We start from the raw sequence: 17,412 nt of genomic DNA, 5'->3' as shown, positions 1-17,412 counted from the left end.
GATCAATGAATTCAAAAATTATAGTAATATTTTTGATAAAAATAGAGCTGTAAAAAATTGATCACGTTAAATCACTAAATCTACTTATTCATTTGTCCTAATTTACGCGGGACTTTTTTATATTAGATAATCTCATTTTTGATATACCATTAGATTTCTAAATTATTTTTATTGTCTAGTATGCTAAAAATAATTTTTTTATTACTTGTTCATTTTAGTATATCAAGAAAATTCTTTTTTTATGTTTCATTCTTAATATTAGCTACTCCTTCTCAATATTTTGTGAAATGCTAACGGTTTTGGGCATAATAATACTCCTATCTCAAAATATTTATCGTGGTTATTAAAAATAATTGTCTCAAATTATTTATTATTTTGGAGTTTAAATCATAGTGAATTTTTTTTTTTTTTCATTTTTATCTTAAAATAATTTTATTATTAATAGAGATGACACATAACTAGAGTGAATATTTATTGAAGAGATTATAAATTAGACATAAATAAGACTAAAATTAGTCAAATGTTGCTCATAATTAATATTTTTAAGGGGCTTGTAAAAAAAGATAAATAATTTGAGACAAAGTACATTATACATCCCTCCGAATAAAAAAGAATGTCCATTTAACATTTTTTTGAATAAAAAAGCGTGTTCACTTATCAAATCAAGAAATAATTAGCTTTATTTTTTCATATCTATTCATATTAAATGTTATGCGATGAAATTTAATAACTATTTAAATGGCAGTTTAACCAAATTATCTATTTTTATTTAAAAGTTAATATTTTTTAAAAGAATGACAAATAATTAAGTGGATACCTTTTTTTTTTAATTCGGGAAGATTATTATTTCTTACAACAATAATAATAACAATCTAGTGAAATTTCTCTGATAAGGACAGAGTGTATTATTTCTTAAAGTGTGCAAAATTTATTATGGACAAGCAAACATAAAATCGAGTAAATAGAACACCTATTTTCTTGAAATTTTAAATTCATAGCCATGAAAGTAGGGTATATAGGGTTTCCATCACACCGTGTGACAGTACGTAATGATTACCTTTTTTGGAGAAATGAAAGATTTCTCTCCGCATCTCCTTCCCTAAAATCACCAGTCCAGAACTAAAATACCCAAAAAAGGTATGATTGAATCAAATATCCCAAAAAAATTGCGATAAAAGTATTTTTAACTTAATTTTTTTTACTGTATTAAAAGACTTAATTATAATTGTGCAATTAAATCCTTTAATGCAGTATACTGCATTATAGGATTTAATATTTTTTTTTTATAATGCAGTATTTTACTGCGTCATAGAACTAGTAAAAAAAAATTTAGGTCAACTTTTTTTTTCAATATTTTGATCAATGATTAGTCGTGTGTCAAGACTTCGAAACGTCAATATTTTATATAGAATCTGTTTTTTTTTTACGTACAATAAGTAGGCTCAATACATCAAGGATACGTAAGCGTTTGGATTATCATTTTAGGGGTTGAAAAGGTGCCCGAAGTAAATTTTATTTGAAAACTTTAGATTTAAGTGTCTATCTTCATAAGATTATTTTAGTCAACTTTATATGTCGAGAAAATTAGTTAGCTTTATTTTCGAAAATTGAAACCACAAAAGTGAAATTGACATTCACAGCTACATTGCCCCAAAATTTTTACCTTGAAATCTATTGCGTATCATCATATTATAAGTAAAGAAAACTAAAAACTTCATGCCAATTTGGGGAAAATTGAAATTGAATAGGATAACATGTGTTTTTTTAAAAATCGGCTCGGCCAAACCGCCTTGCGGCCGTTTGTCTAGGTAGATCTCGAAAAAATACGCATAATTAAAAAAAATCACGTAAAACAGATATCCGAACGTAAAGTTATGACCGTCTAAAGTTTGACTACTTTACAACTAGCTTTTCTCTATGTATTTTTTAATACGTTTTTATCTAATTGAATTAGATTTATATTCAAAATAAAGTTATGTCTTGATTAAAAAATAACAAGCTTAAATCAAAACCTTAAAAAATAAAACACTTAAACCTAAAGTTTCCAAACAAAACTTACTTCGGGCACCTTTTTAACTCCTAAAATGACGATCCGAACATTTATGTATCCTTGATGTATTGAACGTACATTATAGTAGGAAGAAAAAAAAAATCAAATTGAATATAAAATATTGACATTTTGGAGTCTTGACACATGACTAATCATTGGTCAAAATATGAAGAAAAAAAAACACTAAGTGTTGCACAAAAAAGGTTTATTAAAATAAGATGTTGCGATCTTTTTATGGAAAACAAATAGTAAGTGTTCCAAGTGTGTTATTTTTTAATGCGTAGCTTTATTTCAAAAATGTTGCTAAAAAAAAAGAAAAAAACCCGTATATTCGAAATAAAGTTACGTTTTAAAAAATAACACGCTTAAATCTAGGGGTGGACGTTCGGTTCTTCGGTTCGGTTTTATCAAACTTCGGTTTGACTATTTCGGTTTTGATTTTTTGAAGGTGGACACCGAACACCGAACCAAACTAGTTTATTTCGATTTTTTGAAGTTTGGTTCGATTTTTTTGATATGATATTAGAAGCGATCTCATTTACACTAATCCATATTCTCAAAAGCAACAAAACATAAAACTAACAAATTAAAATTAAAATCAAACAAATAGGATACACAAGAAAAGAAAACCATAACCATAATATATGATTACTAGGTGTTATATACATAAAGTAAGAATAATTAAGAAAATGCATAAAAGACATACATTATTTCTAAAGACACATCATAGTCACCTTTCTTTGTTAAGGATATTTGATTTTTTTAACTGAAGTGAAAAATTAGAGATACAAAAGCAAAAGAGAGCTTATTACCATTGGGTTTTTTTTGGGCTTAAACTTAATGGGCCTGGACTATTTTAATGTTTTGGGTAATGTATAAATTTCGATTTAAATTTCGGTTCGGTTTCATCAAAGTTCGGTTCGACTATTTTGATTTCGGATTTTTGAAAGTGAACACCAAACACCGAACCAAATTAGTTTGGTTCGGTTCTTTCGGTTTCTTGAAGTTCGGTTCGGTTTGGTCCGATTTTTCGATTTTCGATATTTATGCCTAGCCCTACTTAAATCTAAACCCTAAAAATATAAAACTTTAAACTAATGACAACAAGTCCTCAAACAAAAAATGGGCAACTATGTATATGGAATACTTAAACATAAAGTTTTGAAACAAAACTTCCTTCAGACACCTTTTTAAACCCTAAAATGGCGATCCGAACGATTATGTATTCTTAATGTATTCAGCCTACATTATTATATGCAGAAAAAATATCAGGTTTTATATAAAATATCGACGTTTTGGAGTCTTGACACAAGATTAATCATTGGTCGAAGTATTGAAAAAAACACTAAGTGTTGAAAAAAAAAGTTGAGCTAATTTTTTTTACTGGGCATTTTTTTTTACTCGGCCCTATAACGCAGTATTTTACTCCGTTAAAGATACTTTTGTCACAATTATTTGGGGTATTTTGATTCAACCCCACTTTTTAGGGGTATTTTGGTTCTGGACGCCTCACACCCTCCCTGTGTATATACTCTCTCTTCGTTCACTTTTATTTGTCATTTTTTGATTTTGCACGCTCGTTAAGAATTAATAAATAAAATATATATTTTATCATAATAATTGTATTAATTTTTGTATAGTTTTAATAAATTTGAAAAATAATTTGAAAATGAGTAATAAATGTTTAGGATAAAACAAGAAAAAAAATTTGTCTTCTCTTGATATACTAAAATAGATAAATATAAATAAAAGTGAATAAGTAAAAGTGGTATACAGAATAAGTAAAAGTGAACGGAGAAAATAGTAACTACTCTGTCTCGCACTTTTTATTGCTCGAGAGTCAATTTAATTAACTTTTGAAACTAAATTAAATTACTTTAATTTAATATTTTAAAATTATAATTTATATATTTAAAAATTACATAAAAATATTATAAATTTTAATTTTCCCATACCAATTTGATAAAAAATACTCCCATCTTAAAATATTAATTATATTTGATGTAGTTTAAATCTAGAAAAGCCTAAAGTAAGCATATGCATAAATTGTAACAAAGGGAGTACTAGTGTATACTAGGTGGCAACAAAAGGTGGGGCTCTTTAATTTCTTCTGGCTATATATATAGGTATACATGTCCTTCATGTACTTGTAATTATATTATATACTCCTACTATAATGATCATGATTTAACCAGGAACGGGTAAAAGTTCATTCTCTCTCTTTTTCTCTTCTCCTCCTCCTTCTTCTTCTGATTTTAGCAATGACACCTACAATTTCAACTAAAAAAATACTTAACCCTGAGGCTGAAGAATTCAAACCAACTTACATGGAGAAAAATGGAGTGCCTTCTCTACCGCATCATATCTTTCACTCCACATCATTTGCTAGACAAGGTAATGAGTTAGTTGTTTATCAACCACAACAACAAAATAATGAGCTTGTTATGTATCAGCCACAACCACAAAATACTCAACTTGTTGTTTATCAGCCACCACCAGTGCCATCTTATTTATCACAACCTTGTTACTATTACCAACAAAATGTTCCTCTTTACAAAGCTCCTTGTTATTGGTTACCTAAAGATTTTCAACCTCATCAGCAGCAGCTTATTTCATCACCTGAGAAAATACCTGATCAACATAAGTCTTGTTTTGATAAAGATGAAAAAATATTTGGTGTTGAGATGAGAAAAAATGGGTTTAGGGGTTCATTTTTCTCACATGGTGAGAGATTTAGAGGGCAAAATAACAGGCACTTTTTGCCACCTAGGTTGAGAAGGTCAAAAGTTTTTTTTCTTGGAAAAACCAACCAAGTAAATGCAGATACTGGTTCATACAAATCTTTGTCTCCTATCAAGAAAGATACTTCTGTTTTGTGGAGTAAAAAAACTACTGTGATGATAAGAAATATACCAAATCAGTTCAGGTCTGTCTCTCTTTTACTCAAAGGTTGCTTTAGACCACAAGTGAAGCTGTGGGAGTATATGTTTTTCTTGTCTTTCATCTTAGTAATTTTTGTTTAGACCATTTTCATGTTAATTCGTTTTTGCATGTTGTTTTTTGAACCTAGTCTTTTGTGTACTTGTTCTTGAAATGGGGTTTCATTCATTTGTACTGTAGTACACAGTAAAAAAGCTATCTTTTCTTTAGTCTTTTACATACCCTATGATTTTAGGTTATGTCACACTATTTTTTTTTAAGTTAAACCATAAGAATGATTTTTTACCCTTGATTAATGACAAGATTTAGGAGTATGTGTTTTTCTCGTCTTTTCATCTAGCATTTCGCTTTTATTTTTCTTCCATTTTCATATTATTTCGTTTTTGCATGTTGAAATTGAGATTTGAATGCAAAAATCTATCATGGGCCAGTCTTGCTTTTTGTACTCATGGAGTATTCATTAGTATTTCCCTTTTGGTTTCAACCATTTTCAGAATATTTCATTCTGCATGTTCAAATGAGTTTTGAATGCTGAAATCTATCTATTGTGGGTCACTTTTGGGTTTTTGCACTTACCTTTCATGTACATGTTCTTGAAAAGATGCTCCATTTATTGACCAATGTGCTTTGGTATGTTGATTTGGCTACTAGTTTATCTGACCTTTAGTTTTACCAGGCATTTTCAGACTTTAATTTCACTGTCTGTTCCCATCCCAATGTGCCATTACTATGGTGATGCATGCACTTAGTATTCATCATGTATGATTCATTAGGTATTAAATGCAGTTTTTGTGTGCTTTTCTTCCATTATTACCTCCTCTATTTTCCCCAATTGTATGCATAATAGCTTACTTATTAAATGTGACTTTTGGTTAATTTTGGTATGCATATTTATGAATCTGTTAGTTACTGACAAAATTTATTCTTTTTGCAATGGATTTTTAACAGGAGAGAGCATTTCATGTTTTTTGTTGATCATTATTGCAGTAAGAATCATTGGGAGTATGATTTCCTCTATCTGCCAATTGATTTTGGGTAATACTTCCAACTATTTAATGTTATTAATGACCCACTTTTACTAACACGTGATGTTAGCTTCCCTAACTACACTAATGGTCTCTTAAAGGATTTTTAGAGTACTATCAAGTCTACTAGGGGTTGTCCGGTTACTAATCCTGATATAAGTTTAGGGATTACATTTATCCCGTGTTTTGTTATTTGGTACTAGCTAATACCAGTATAAATTTTCTACCAAAATCTTGGCATTACCTATCCATTTAGGATGCGGGATTCTAATCCCGCAATTATAATTACGACCCCTTAAAATATAACGTCAAGTAACTATCTATACAAAATGAGATTAATAACCTGAAAATACTGTCAGTATATACAAGTTAAATCCTTAACACATTAATTTTTCTTTGTATGATCTGACTCTTTCTGTTTACGTTTTTTTAATTAAAATTTTTGGGTTGATAAATGCAGGACCGATAACAACATGGGCTATGCTTTTGTTAATTTCACATCTGGGCAAGCTGCTTCAGAAATTAGTAAAGTGCTCAAGAACTTCAAGTGGCATGGTGTCAAGACTCCCACTGGGATTTGCTCTTCGAGGAAAATTTGTGCAGTAACTTGGGCTCGGATTCAGGTAAAATGACAATACATTTCAAGTTTTCTTTCAACATATAAACTGCATATTTTGGTAATTAAAAGGTTCTGTCATATTTGATTCCTGGGATTGATTGCTAGTTCTGTTCTTTTGGAAGCGTTTCACTTCAGTCTTGTTTGTTAAGAAAAATTTAACTGTTGACTTTTTAAGTTGGATCAAATGTTCAAAACACCAAACAAAGGACAAAGAGCTAAGAAAATGCTGCAATGTCAGATTTGTTACTCCTCACTCCCAAATATATTGATTAGTACGTTTTGACAAACTGAATTTCTTTAGTAATATTTGATGTTTAGAAAGAAAAAACAACCTAAGTATTTATTAACTTGGTAGTGTTTATACATAACATGAGACAAGAGAGATGAAAGGGTGTTGGATGGTATCAAAGATTTAATTAATATTAATTAATGTCTTTGTTAACTAGTGTTCCGATACTTTAAAAGACCGATAACATGGATCTTACGGACTGACTGTAGTATTACTTGAGGACTTTTATAATTTTCAAGAAGTTGTAACACTTCAGTCTAATTTTGACTAGAGGACAATGAGTACGAAATTGGTGAAATTGCACATTAAGCATTCATACAATTTGTAGTCCAGTCTTTTGGTTACATTATTCTTAGTAATGTTGTGGTTGATATTTACTGCAATAGACGACATTTTTCTGTTATCACTTTTGGTTGCTCTTTTGTTTAGTGATATGCTTGCTTAAATTTCAGGGGAAGGAACAATTGGTGAAGCACTTCTCGTGCTCGAATTTTCTATGTGGCACGGATGAATATCTTCCGGCTGTTTTCTCTCCTCCGAGGAATGGTGCATCTAGCTTGACAGAGCCAAAACCTATTGGCAAACTGGCTCTAGGTCCTCCGATTTCTTCGTCCTCTCCTTCGGCCAATGATGATTAGTTAGAATCTTAGTTGCTATATATGTTTGCTCGAATCCTCCAAAAAATCCTAAAGATCACAGCATTTTTGGACGAGCCGAACAAACATAAATTTAGCAGTGTGACGGGGTAGGTGAAGGTTTTATGTTTGTACTGAATGTATGGCCAGTGTTTTCATTTTCTCCCCGTATCTCGAGTTTTCGATGATCTGGGGTGAAATGGAAACACTGGATCATCATGTTATTGTCTTGGGAATCTTAATTAGGTCTTGTCTTAATGTTGTATGTTTAAGAATGCTGTTTCCTAGTTTAGTGACTCGCGTCTCCAATGTAGTATGTAGTCAGCTTGTAGTAATTGTTGAAGGCTGTCTATCATGCCTTCGAGTTTGAATGTAAGTTTTTCTTTTTATGTAAAATTATACATGTGAGGTAGCCCTAGCATGTGCGTAATTTTCAGTTTCAGTTTTTTTTTTTCCTTCTTTCTTTTGAGCTTGACTTTTGTATATAATGATGCAAAAGAGTAGTCTTATTATTACAAGTAACTAATAATAAATGAAATTAATATTCATACGTAAAACAAAGATACGTAAGACAGTATGTTTGGATTGAATCTTATTCGAAAAGACTGTTTTGGCATGTACACAACTGAACAAGTTTATGTGCACTTCTTGAAATAATTTATTTGTTCCTTAACATTATGGTTAAAAAAGTAGAAAGGTGAAATAAATAATCTTATCATAATTTGATCACTTGAGTTGTGTTATGAAAAAAAAGGAAGATTTAATGGAAATACCAAACCAAATAAACTATGAAAAGGGTTGACAATACTCTCTTATGCTTTTTATCCCTTTAATTGATCTACAGGAATTGGATTCCTTTACATTTAAATTAGTGATATGGACAATATATGGAATTGAATTAATTGAAAGGGAACTCTTGGAATACAACAATAACTACTACTCATTAAACGAACCGTTGGGGTCGACTATATTATTCTTCACTGACTATATTTCTTCGTTTAAACTAAATTAAGAGGTGCCTCATTCTGGAATAAACTGGTGGAGTCGATTAAATGAATCTTTCACTAACCATGTTTTTCTATTTAAACTAAATTAAGAGGGAATATAAAACTAAGACGACAAATCCAATAAGAAACTTTTGGTGCTTTTACTCAACTATGCATTTCAGTCGCGAGATTGACTAATCATCTTTCTCTAATAACAAAGTAAGCTTTCAACCCGCCGCCTTATAAGGAGCGGGAGCAGGGAACTGTAATTGTGAAGGAAAAACATGTATATTTTATATAATACTATCCCAAGAACCAATGCTCTTTTAAGATGAATTTATTGGATATTTTACAAAATATATAAGAGTTCTCTATATATATACCTGGTTCAAAGGAAAATGCCACAGTACAGCATATGATAAAACTACACTTAAGTTGACATATTCCTAGCAGCAACAAAGCTAAAGCTATACTGGAGCTTTGAAGTAAACAAGCACATTATTGCAGAAGTTATATATACAACTTGCATTTTCTATCTTGCTTGAGACAATTGTATAGCTTCTTGATCATGCGTCGAGTCTTCAGCCCACATAAACTGTTGCGACATGAGCGAAAATTGTTGATTTCTTACTTCTTCAAGTTGCTCCCACTCTGCCCATTTTTCAGCCAAACCTACACCCTTCAGCATAGTAATCACTTCTGCCATTTTTGGACGTTCCTCGGGTGAACTTTGGGTGCAAAGCAATGCAACTTGAAGGATTGTCTCAACTACTTTTGAATCATAAGTTTTCATGTTTCCATCCACAATGTCATCTAGCCTTTTCTCTCTCAGTAGTTTCTTGATCTGTAGTTTTTTTGCAATAACATAGTCAAAATAGAAGCAAAAAGGAAAATTTAATGACCATCATTAGCCAAAGACAAATGGTAACGCAATATCAGCTATGTTGCTCAGAGTCTTCAAAAATGTAGATAGTTAGGTGTCAAATCCTCCAAAAGTAGTGCATTCTGAAGGATCCGACACTGGTGCAACAACATTTTTGGAATGACTGAGCAACATAAGTTATCAGGACGTTGGACATTCTTGAGCATGAAAGCTACTTCCACATTTTGTCGGATATGATCATTTTTAATCTTTTATGACTGTACATCCATTTTGACATCCACAATTCTGCAACACACATCTTGTGTATATGTTGAACCTTACAGGTCCAACATTGACTTCCGCATAATGACGCGTATTAGAGTCGTTTTATAGAACTTGCCTTTCATTTTAGTAGACATCCTCTTATCGCATTATATTTGTGTAACATTATATTTCAAACTATACTATTTAGTTCTATGGATTAGATTGAAACCATAGAGCCTATATATACATAAATGAAAGATCCTCCTATAGCAAAAGAAACAAAGTAAAATATTTGGTATTAATTCTCAGAAGAGTGGAAGTAGGACTTACATGATCCAGTAGTAAGACATCCTCCTCTTCTTCAAGCCGCGAAAAATCAATCGCGCGTTGCCCTGTTACAAGTTCTAAAAGGGTGATGCCATATCCGAAGACATCCGTCTTCTCAGATAACTCTCCAGTAGACAAGTATTCAGGGGCAATATGGCCCATTGTCCCGCGAACTTGTGTTGTAATATGAGTCAGTTTCGTATCAACTAGTTTTGCTAGTCCGAAATCTCCAAGAACGGGCTCAAAGTTATCGTCTAGGAGGATGTTTGCTGCCTTTAAATCTCTATGAATGATCTTAGGGTCGCAATGCTCGTGTAGGTACTCTAGACCATGGGCTGCTCCAAATGCTATTCGTCTCCTCATTGGCCAATCCAGAGCTTTCTCTCCGAGTTTTAAATCTAATGAAAAGGGAAAATGAGATGAAAAAATACTGAATAGTATCAACAATAACCAAAAAAAGTTTGAGTACTAAGGGGAATACCTCTTAACCGATATGCAACGCTAAGATTCTGCATAAACGGATAAACAAGAATTCTCTCGGAAGAGGTTATACAGAACCCGATCAAACGTAGAAGATTCCGATGTACTGCATCACTAATTAACTGAACTTCCCTCAGAAATGCAGCCGCTCCACCAGGATTGTGGTAATCTATGAGTTCTTTCACTGCCACTATCGTGCTACCCGAAAGATAGCCCTTGTACACTTTACCAAAACCTCCTTGTCCTATAATATTGCTTTCACTGAAATTGTCCGTTGCAATCTGAATATCGCGCCATGAGAACCTTCTTAGTTGGCCTAACGAAATGTTTCGCTCAACGTCACCTAAAATGCCATAAAAATAAACAGCATTTGCAATTATTAAGGAAATTTGTTTAATACAGCAAAACCATATACAGTCAGACCTCTCTATAACAACCATCATATATAACAACATTTCACTATAACAGCCATGTTCTCTGTGGAACTGATCTTTCATGTAATATTATATTATACGTTCTCTATAACAACATTTCGCTATAGCAGCCAAAAAATATCGGAACAAACAACACTGTTATAGAGAGGTTTGAATGTGCTCTTTCTGTTGAAGAAATAGGATTAAAGCGTATACCTTCGACATCAAAAAATTGATCATGTTTGAGTTTATGCTTATAATTGCATCTATATGTGACGATAGCGCCAACTAAGAGAAGAAAGAATGCACCGCAGCTTGCACCAATAATAACAACCTGGAGTTTTGGTCTTCTGCTGGAAACTGCTGAAGCAATCATCATTTGTTGGCTAGAACTAGAGGATGCACTTGTGAGAAGAAGACTATTAACCTGGGCCAGAGGAGCCAAAAATACAGGGTTGCTGAAAACCATTGCCACAAGAAAGATGAGTTCCTGAAAAACTGATACGACGTATCGAATGATCATTAACCAATATAGTTAAGAAACTAAGTCAATATTAACTGCTCCAAGTTGAATGATACAGTTATGAGAAACGTTGAAGTTAAAGGGGAGCCTTGGAGCAGCGGAAAAGGCGTCTTTGTGTGAATGCATAGGTCATTTTGGGTCAGTTGAAGGAAGCATTGGAGCAATGGTAAAATTGTGACATATAGGTTAGGATTGGAGCAACGGTAGAGTTGTTTACCTATGGTTCACGGGGTCGCGCTGTGGAATCAGCAAAGGTAAAGAATGAACCTAATGCAATAAAAAATCTATACTTTTAGGAGTAAATATTTTTTTAGCAAACTGTACAGCCAAGTACTGAATGCATCAACATGATATTGCTGTCTCTAGGATGGTTGTGCATGACAAAAATAAGTTCGATAACGGTCTTGTGTGTTTCAGGATAGGTTAAGCAGAACATTGATCCTTTTGAACTTCTCATCATGGTTGCTAGAATTGAAAATGAAGAGTTCTGACCTGTGAGAGTAATAAAGCAATATATAGAAGATTCGATAATATATTACTTAAAAAGAGAACAGGTTTGGGTATCACAGTAATCCTCTTGGTGTTTTATGGTAGAAGAAAATTGAAAACCATCGCTTCATGAGAAAAAGGAAGGAAGTATATTTCCGAGCTAAAGGCTTCAAGCCATGTTGCTCAAACCCTCCAACTATGCTGCCGCATCCATGTTGGATCCTCCAGAAATGCATATCTTTTGGAGGATGCGACACACACCCGACAGTATATTTTTGAAGATCCGAGTAACATAGGGTACATGGTCCAATAACCCGACTAGGCAGTACAAATCGAATAAGACTGTGTAAAGACAATATATCTATCTGAAAGGGAAGATCTTAGAGCTCAACATCAAAATGAAAAGGCTTAACAAGTTGGAAAGAAAGATAATAAATGATGAGATTACTTGTATGTTGGTATTGAAAACAACTGCAGTGGGATACCTCCAGTCAGATCATTGGAGGACAGGTCCCTGTGAGAGATGAAAAACATGTAAAAACTACAAGCAAGAATAAGTTACCATAAATAAATGAAAACTTCAATCAACAATTTTTCTACTATGCCTCAATCTATGTTGCTCGGACCCTCCAAAATGCTGCCAAACTCATGTCGGATCCTCAAAAATGCATAGCTTTTGGAGGGTCCGACACCCACCCACAGTAGTTTTAAAGAGTCTAAGCAATATAGGCCTAAACCCAACCGAAAATTTCAAAGGAAGAGTAAAACACGGCCGGAAGGTTAACCTAGTTCTTATAGTTCTTTTAAGCCTGAGATATTTACAAGTGAATTTGGCATAGTTCCAGTTAGGTGATTTCCTCTCATGACCCTGATAGAGGACAAAAAGACATGTCATAGCAAGACTTTGTTGCAAGAATAGTCTATACTAAAATGTGTGAAACTGGAACTATTTAATAAGAATTGTGTTAAGGTCTTAGTATTTATGTTGCTCGGACTTTCCAAAACTGTTGTACTACTCGTGTTGGATCCTCCAAAATTGCACTACTTTTGGAGGATCTGACATGTACCCATCTCCATTTTTGAAGAGTCCGACAACATTAAGTCTGGTATTTTAGGAAAAAGGAGAGACCAAAGAAAAAACAAGTACTTAGAAATGCTTAAGATTGTTGAGCTGACCCCAAGCTGGTGGAATAGGTCCATTGAAACTATTGTTTGCAAGATTTAAGTTTTGCAGATTTGACATGCTGCTAAGGTAATCAGGTAAGGCACCAGATAGATCATTATTTTGTAAATCCCTGCAAAGACCATTAGCGTTTTAGCAACACTTCACAAAACTTTCCTAGGCCCGCCGAGAAACTGAGGATTAGTGTCAGATGCGGCACGATTTCAACTTTATGGGTTCTAAAGTACGACATCAAGTGCTAATAGCTGGATTCTTAATTTTAATGTGTATATATTTAATGAAGCAAACTTACGGGCTAACCAAAAATTTCAATTTGGTTATCGACGGTGAAAGTGTTCCTGAGAATCCATTAGAAGCTAGGCTCCTGCTTGATTACAACAATAGCTACGCTTCAGTTCAAATCAAGTAGAGGTCACTTATATGAATACACTTGATTTACTTAAAACAAAAAGAAAAGAACTCTTACAGGGATATGACATTTCCATTTCTGCATGTAACATGAAACCAACTGAAACAGGGAGACACTAAATTAATGTTCCAATCTTTGATTCTATTGTTGGAATCATTCAAAGCCCTCAGCAACTCTATTAAAGCATGACCTGAAATGATGACAAAAATATTATAAATAGCATATGATTCTATAAAAACAAACAGTTACCGCGATTTTATTAGCAACATATTTCGAAATAGTGCAAAACATAGGACTCGAACCTGTGACTTAAGTCACAAGTCTCTCAACCTTTGACACTTGAACTAAGCCCTCGGGGCTTAAGAAGAACATACTCTTATTGAAATGGAAACTATACCTGTTTATTTTTTTCTAATGAAAGCAGCATGGATTTTATGAAATCACAAAATTCAACAAAGTAAATAGATAGGTCTCTTCCCCTTAAAAATGAATTATATTTATCAAAATTATGCAGTTTTCACAGATTCAATAACCAAATACTATATAGCTTCATACCTTCAACATCATGATCATTTGCGGAGAGACCATTGCTGCATAAAAGTAGGAGCATCAGCAAGTTCAAGTGAAAATGCCGGAAAGAAAAGGCTGTGGACATTGAATTTTCTCTATTAACCAGAGGAGAGCTTTCAGCTGATCCTTCTCCTTGTTTCTGATACTCTATACAACAACAACAACAACTATTACACCTCAGTTCCAAACAAGTTGGGGTCGTCTATATGAATCCTGACTGCTTTATTGAATTTCAACTCACATCTACGGAGGAAATGCAAACAAGAATAACAAATAGACATCAACATGACTTGCAATTTGTAGAGAGAAAAGAAGCATGTAAAGCTTCTTCTATGTAATGATAACAAGGAAGTAGGCCTTGTAGTTGCAGCACAATGAGAATATTACCAATTGGTTCAAGAAGTGACCTCTTCTTTTCTGCTACCAATTTATTTAATGCTCATACAGTTATACTGAGCAAGAACAGAAGAGCCAAAATGACTATTTCTGAAAGATTATCCTTTCTAGACAAGAATATCTCAGCAATCATAAAAAGGCATGGGACAAACTAATACCTACCCCTATGAATTAACCATACAACAAGCAGTGACGGAGCCAAAATCTTCACTAAGGAGAATCAAAATACAAAGAAGTAATCACACAAAAAATCCAAGGGAATTCAACATATAGTATACTATATACTCCCTCTGTTTCAATTTGTTTGAACCTATTTCCTTTTTAATCCGTGCCAAAATGAATGGCCTCTTTCCTAATTTGGAAACAAATTCACTTTATGAATGATTTGCAGCCACACAAATTTTCAAGGCTTATTTTGAACCACAAGTTTCAAAAGTCTTCCATTTTTCTTAAATGTCGTGCCCAGTCAAATGGATTCATATAAATTGAAACGGAGGGAGTAATAATTTTTTTTTTATATGTATCTACACAGTGTAATTTTCTAGCGAAGAGTGGCTCCGCCACTGGCAACAAGGAAGGGAGCAGAGTCACAGTAACAAAAGATATCAGTTTGTGGGCTCAGTCATCTTCTATGCCTTTTTAATTTTGCTATTGTGTTTTTACAGGACAAGCTTGGTGATTTTAAAGCATTTTCATGTTCCACCAGTTCTGGCCCTTCTGGTTACAGGTAAGAACAAACTTTACTTACACTTTAGACATAGGGTAAAAGCAAACTTTTTTGTATATATGTGAATTGTTGAATCCCCTTGATAGTTACGTGTATTCATGCACAACCTCATATAGCACCTTGGACCTGCTCATGCATGATGCACCTCTCGGCTCTCTCCAGTTAATTATAGACAGACATATCTGTTGCAGCCAAGAAACTTGTAACTAGAAGTCACTTCAATTAAGCATCCAATAAAGAGCCTTTAGAGAGATAAACACCATTTCTAATGCATTTAGAGGCTAAGCCGAAATTATCTTTTACATCCATGCGAAATCCAGTTCAATATACCCAAAAAGATCAAGAAAATAATATAACAAGTTGGAGTCGATTATATGAATACTCACTGCTTCATCTAAACTCAACGCATGTCATCAATATAATAACATGTATTTATGCAGATAGTATTTAAATATATTCAAGTGAGGAAGAAAACAGACCTGGAAAAGCCATGTATTTTGAAAGCTCCAATAGATGATCAAGAAATACAAGGAAGAGCAGTAGTAGTAGTAGATAGTTGATGACATGATGAATAGGTGAGATTCAAATGGCAATTGGGGTTTTAGTGTAGTGTGTAAGGGGGGACCCACAAAGCATTCAAGAAAAGCAAGAATAGAACAATTTTGTGGAATTGGAGGGGTGGGGTGGGTTGTTTGGGTGGTGGTGGAGGGGTGGGTGGGTGAGTGAGTGGAACTAAAAAAAGAGCCTTCGAGTTTGAATGTAAGTTTTTCTTTCCATGTACCTGATGTACGTAATTTTCATGTAAGGTGGCACTAGCATGTACGTAATTTTCATGTAAGGTGGCACTAGCATGTACGTAATTTTCAGTTTTTTTTTCTTTCTTTCTTTTGAGCTCGATGTTTGTATATGTTGATGCAAAAGAGTAGTCTAATTACAAGTAACTAATAATAAATGAAATTAATTGATAGATTATGTAAATATTTTGTAATATTTTGTAATCTCTTATTTAGGTTAGAATATTTTGTAATGTTTTATACTCTCCTATTTAGGTAGGATATTTTTGTATATTAACCAATTCAAGGAATGAAAGGAAACTATGAAAAATAATTCTTTCACGGTATCAGCAGTCTAGGTTTTTTTTTTTTCCTCTCCTCTCTCCTCTCCGCTGCCCTAGCTCCGTCGGCTGCCACCTTTTTCCGCCACCATGTCCGCCTCTAAATCATCCTTCCACCCCGCTTTCGCCGTCTCCAACATCCGTAATCACATTCCTGTGGTTCTTGAAATGGAGAATGCACAATACGACACAGGGGCAGAATTGTTTAGAATCCACGCCATATCCCATAGGGTCATACACCATATCATCGCACCAGAGAAAGGGAAGCAGGCAGCCCCTCTCTCCGATGACGACAAAGAACTTTGGTCGACCCTTGATGCGACTGTGCTCCAGTGGATTTATTCCACGATTTCGAATGACCTCCTTACTACTATTCTTGAACCTGGAGCAACGGCCATGGAAGCCTGGGATCGCTTGCGTGACATCTTCCAGGACCATCAAAACTCCCGTGCCGTTATGCTTGAATAAGAGTTTTCCACAACTAGGATGGAAGAGTTCCCGAACGCGTCTGCGTATTGTCAAAGGCTCAAGAGCATCTCCGATCAGTTAAAAAATGTGGGGGCTCCGGATTCCAATTCCCGCCTTCTTCTTTAGCTTGTTTCGGGTCTCACCGACGCATTCAAGGGTGTGGGAACGCAGATTCGTCACAGCAAACCATTGCCTCCTTTCACTGAGGCACGTTCCTCACTCGTTCTAGAGGAACGAGAACAGGCGATGCAGGCGGCCCACTCTACTCCTTCGGCGATGGTGGCTGCCACAGGTGGTGAGGGTTCGACTTCTTTTTTTGATAATACTCATTCGTCTGGTCATGCTGTGAATAACAGGGGCAAAAATAACAACAACAAAAGCCGCAATTCTGGCCGTCGGAACGGCGCTGGCCGTGGCAACGCTGGCGGCAGCCGAGGTCCTAATGGCGGAAATCACCAGCCACCGCCAGGCAGCTGGTCGCGTCACCCGTCTCCTCAGCCGTGGAAGCTTCCAAATTATGCTTGGGGATGGATGCCACAATGGGCCGTGCTACCTTGCCCTTATCCGTCAACTTGGCCGACGTCTTCGCAAGGGCCCTCGGCCAAACAGCCGGGCATTCTCGGCCCTGCTCCCTAGCCTCCGC

The 17,412-nt window shown here is 34.4% G+C and overlaps 2 protein-coding genes across 4 annotated transcripts; one reads left to right on the top strand and one right to left on the bottom strand.

The window, feature by feature from the left end:
* Window positions 1-5,910: 5,910 nt before the first annotated feature.
* Window positions 5,911-8,134, top strand: LOC132642151 (protein terminal ear1 homolog). The gene is made up of 3 exons (XM_060359414.1): window positions 5,911-6,025; window positions 6,476-6,638; window positions 7,376-8,134. Exons 1-3 carry the CDS (start codon window positions 5,952-5,954, stop codon window positions 7,559-7,561), a joined length of 423 nt encoding a protein of 140 aa, XP_060215397.1. The 5' UTR covers window positions 5,911-5,951; the 3' UTR covers window positions 7,562-8,134.
* Window positions 8,135-8,835: 701 nt separating this feature from the next.
* On the bottom strand, window positions 8,836-15,873 carry LOC132639990 (probable LRR receptor-like serine/threonine-protein kinase At5g63710). Of its 3 annotated transcripts, XM_060356387.1 has the most exons (12): window positions 15,667-15,873; window positions 14,050-14,211; window positions 13,552-13,684; window positions 13,378-13,449; window positions 13,054-13,197; window positions 12,699-12,770; window positions 12,351-12,416; window positions 11,318-11,388; window positions 11,107-11,250; window positions 10,479-10,820; window positions 10,001-10,395; window positions 8,836-9,388 (listed from the first exon to the last, which is right to left on the bottom strand). In XM_060356387.1, exons 1-12 carry the CDS (start codon window positions 15,677-15,679, stop codon window positions 9,077-9,079), a joined length of 1,926 nt encoding a protein of 641 aa, XP_060212370.1. In that variant the 5' UTR covers window positions 15,680-15,873; the 3' UTR covers window positions 8,836-9,076. The 3 variants fall into 3 exon arrangements, with proteins under 3 accessions (XP_060212370.1, XP_060212369.1, XP_060212368.1); XM_060356386.1 differs by lacking the exons at window positions 12,699-12,770; window positions 13,054-13,197 and adding an exon at window positions 15,209-15,369; XM_060356385.1 differs by lacking the exons at window positions 12,699-12,770; window positions 13,054-13,197.
* Between the last annotated feature and the right edge of the window lie 1,539 nt (window positions 15,874-17,412).

The sequence above is a fragment of the Lycium barbarum genome, chromosome 5, assembly GCF_019175385.1.
Source record: "Lycium barbarum isolate Lr01 chromosome 5, ASM1917538v2, whole genome shotgun sequence".
NCBI classification, from domain to species: Eukaryota; Viridiplantae; Streptophyta; class Magnoliopsida; order Solanales; family Solanaceae; genus Lycium; species Lycium barbarum.
This window is presented reverse-complemented; position numbering and strand designations above follow the sequence as displayed.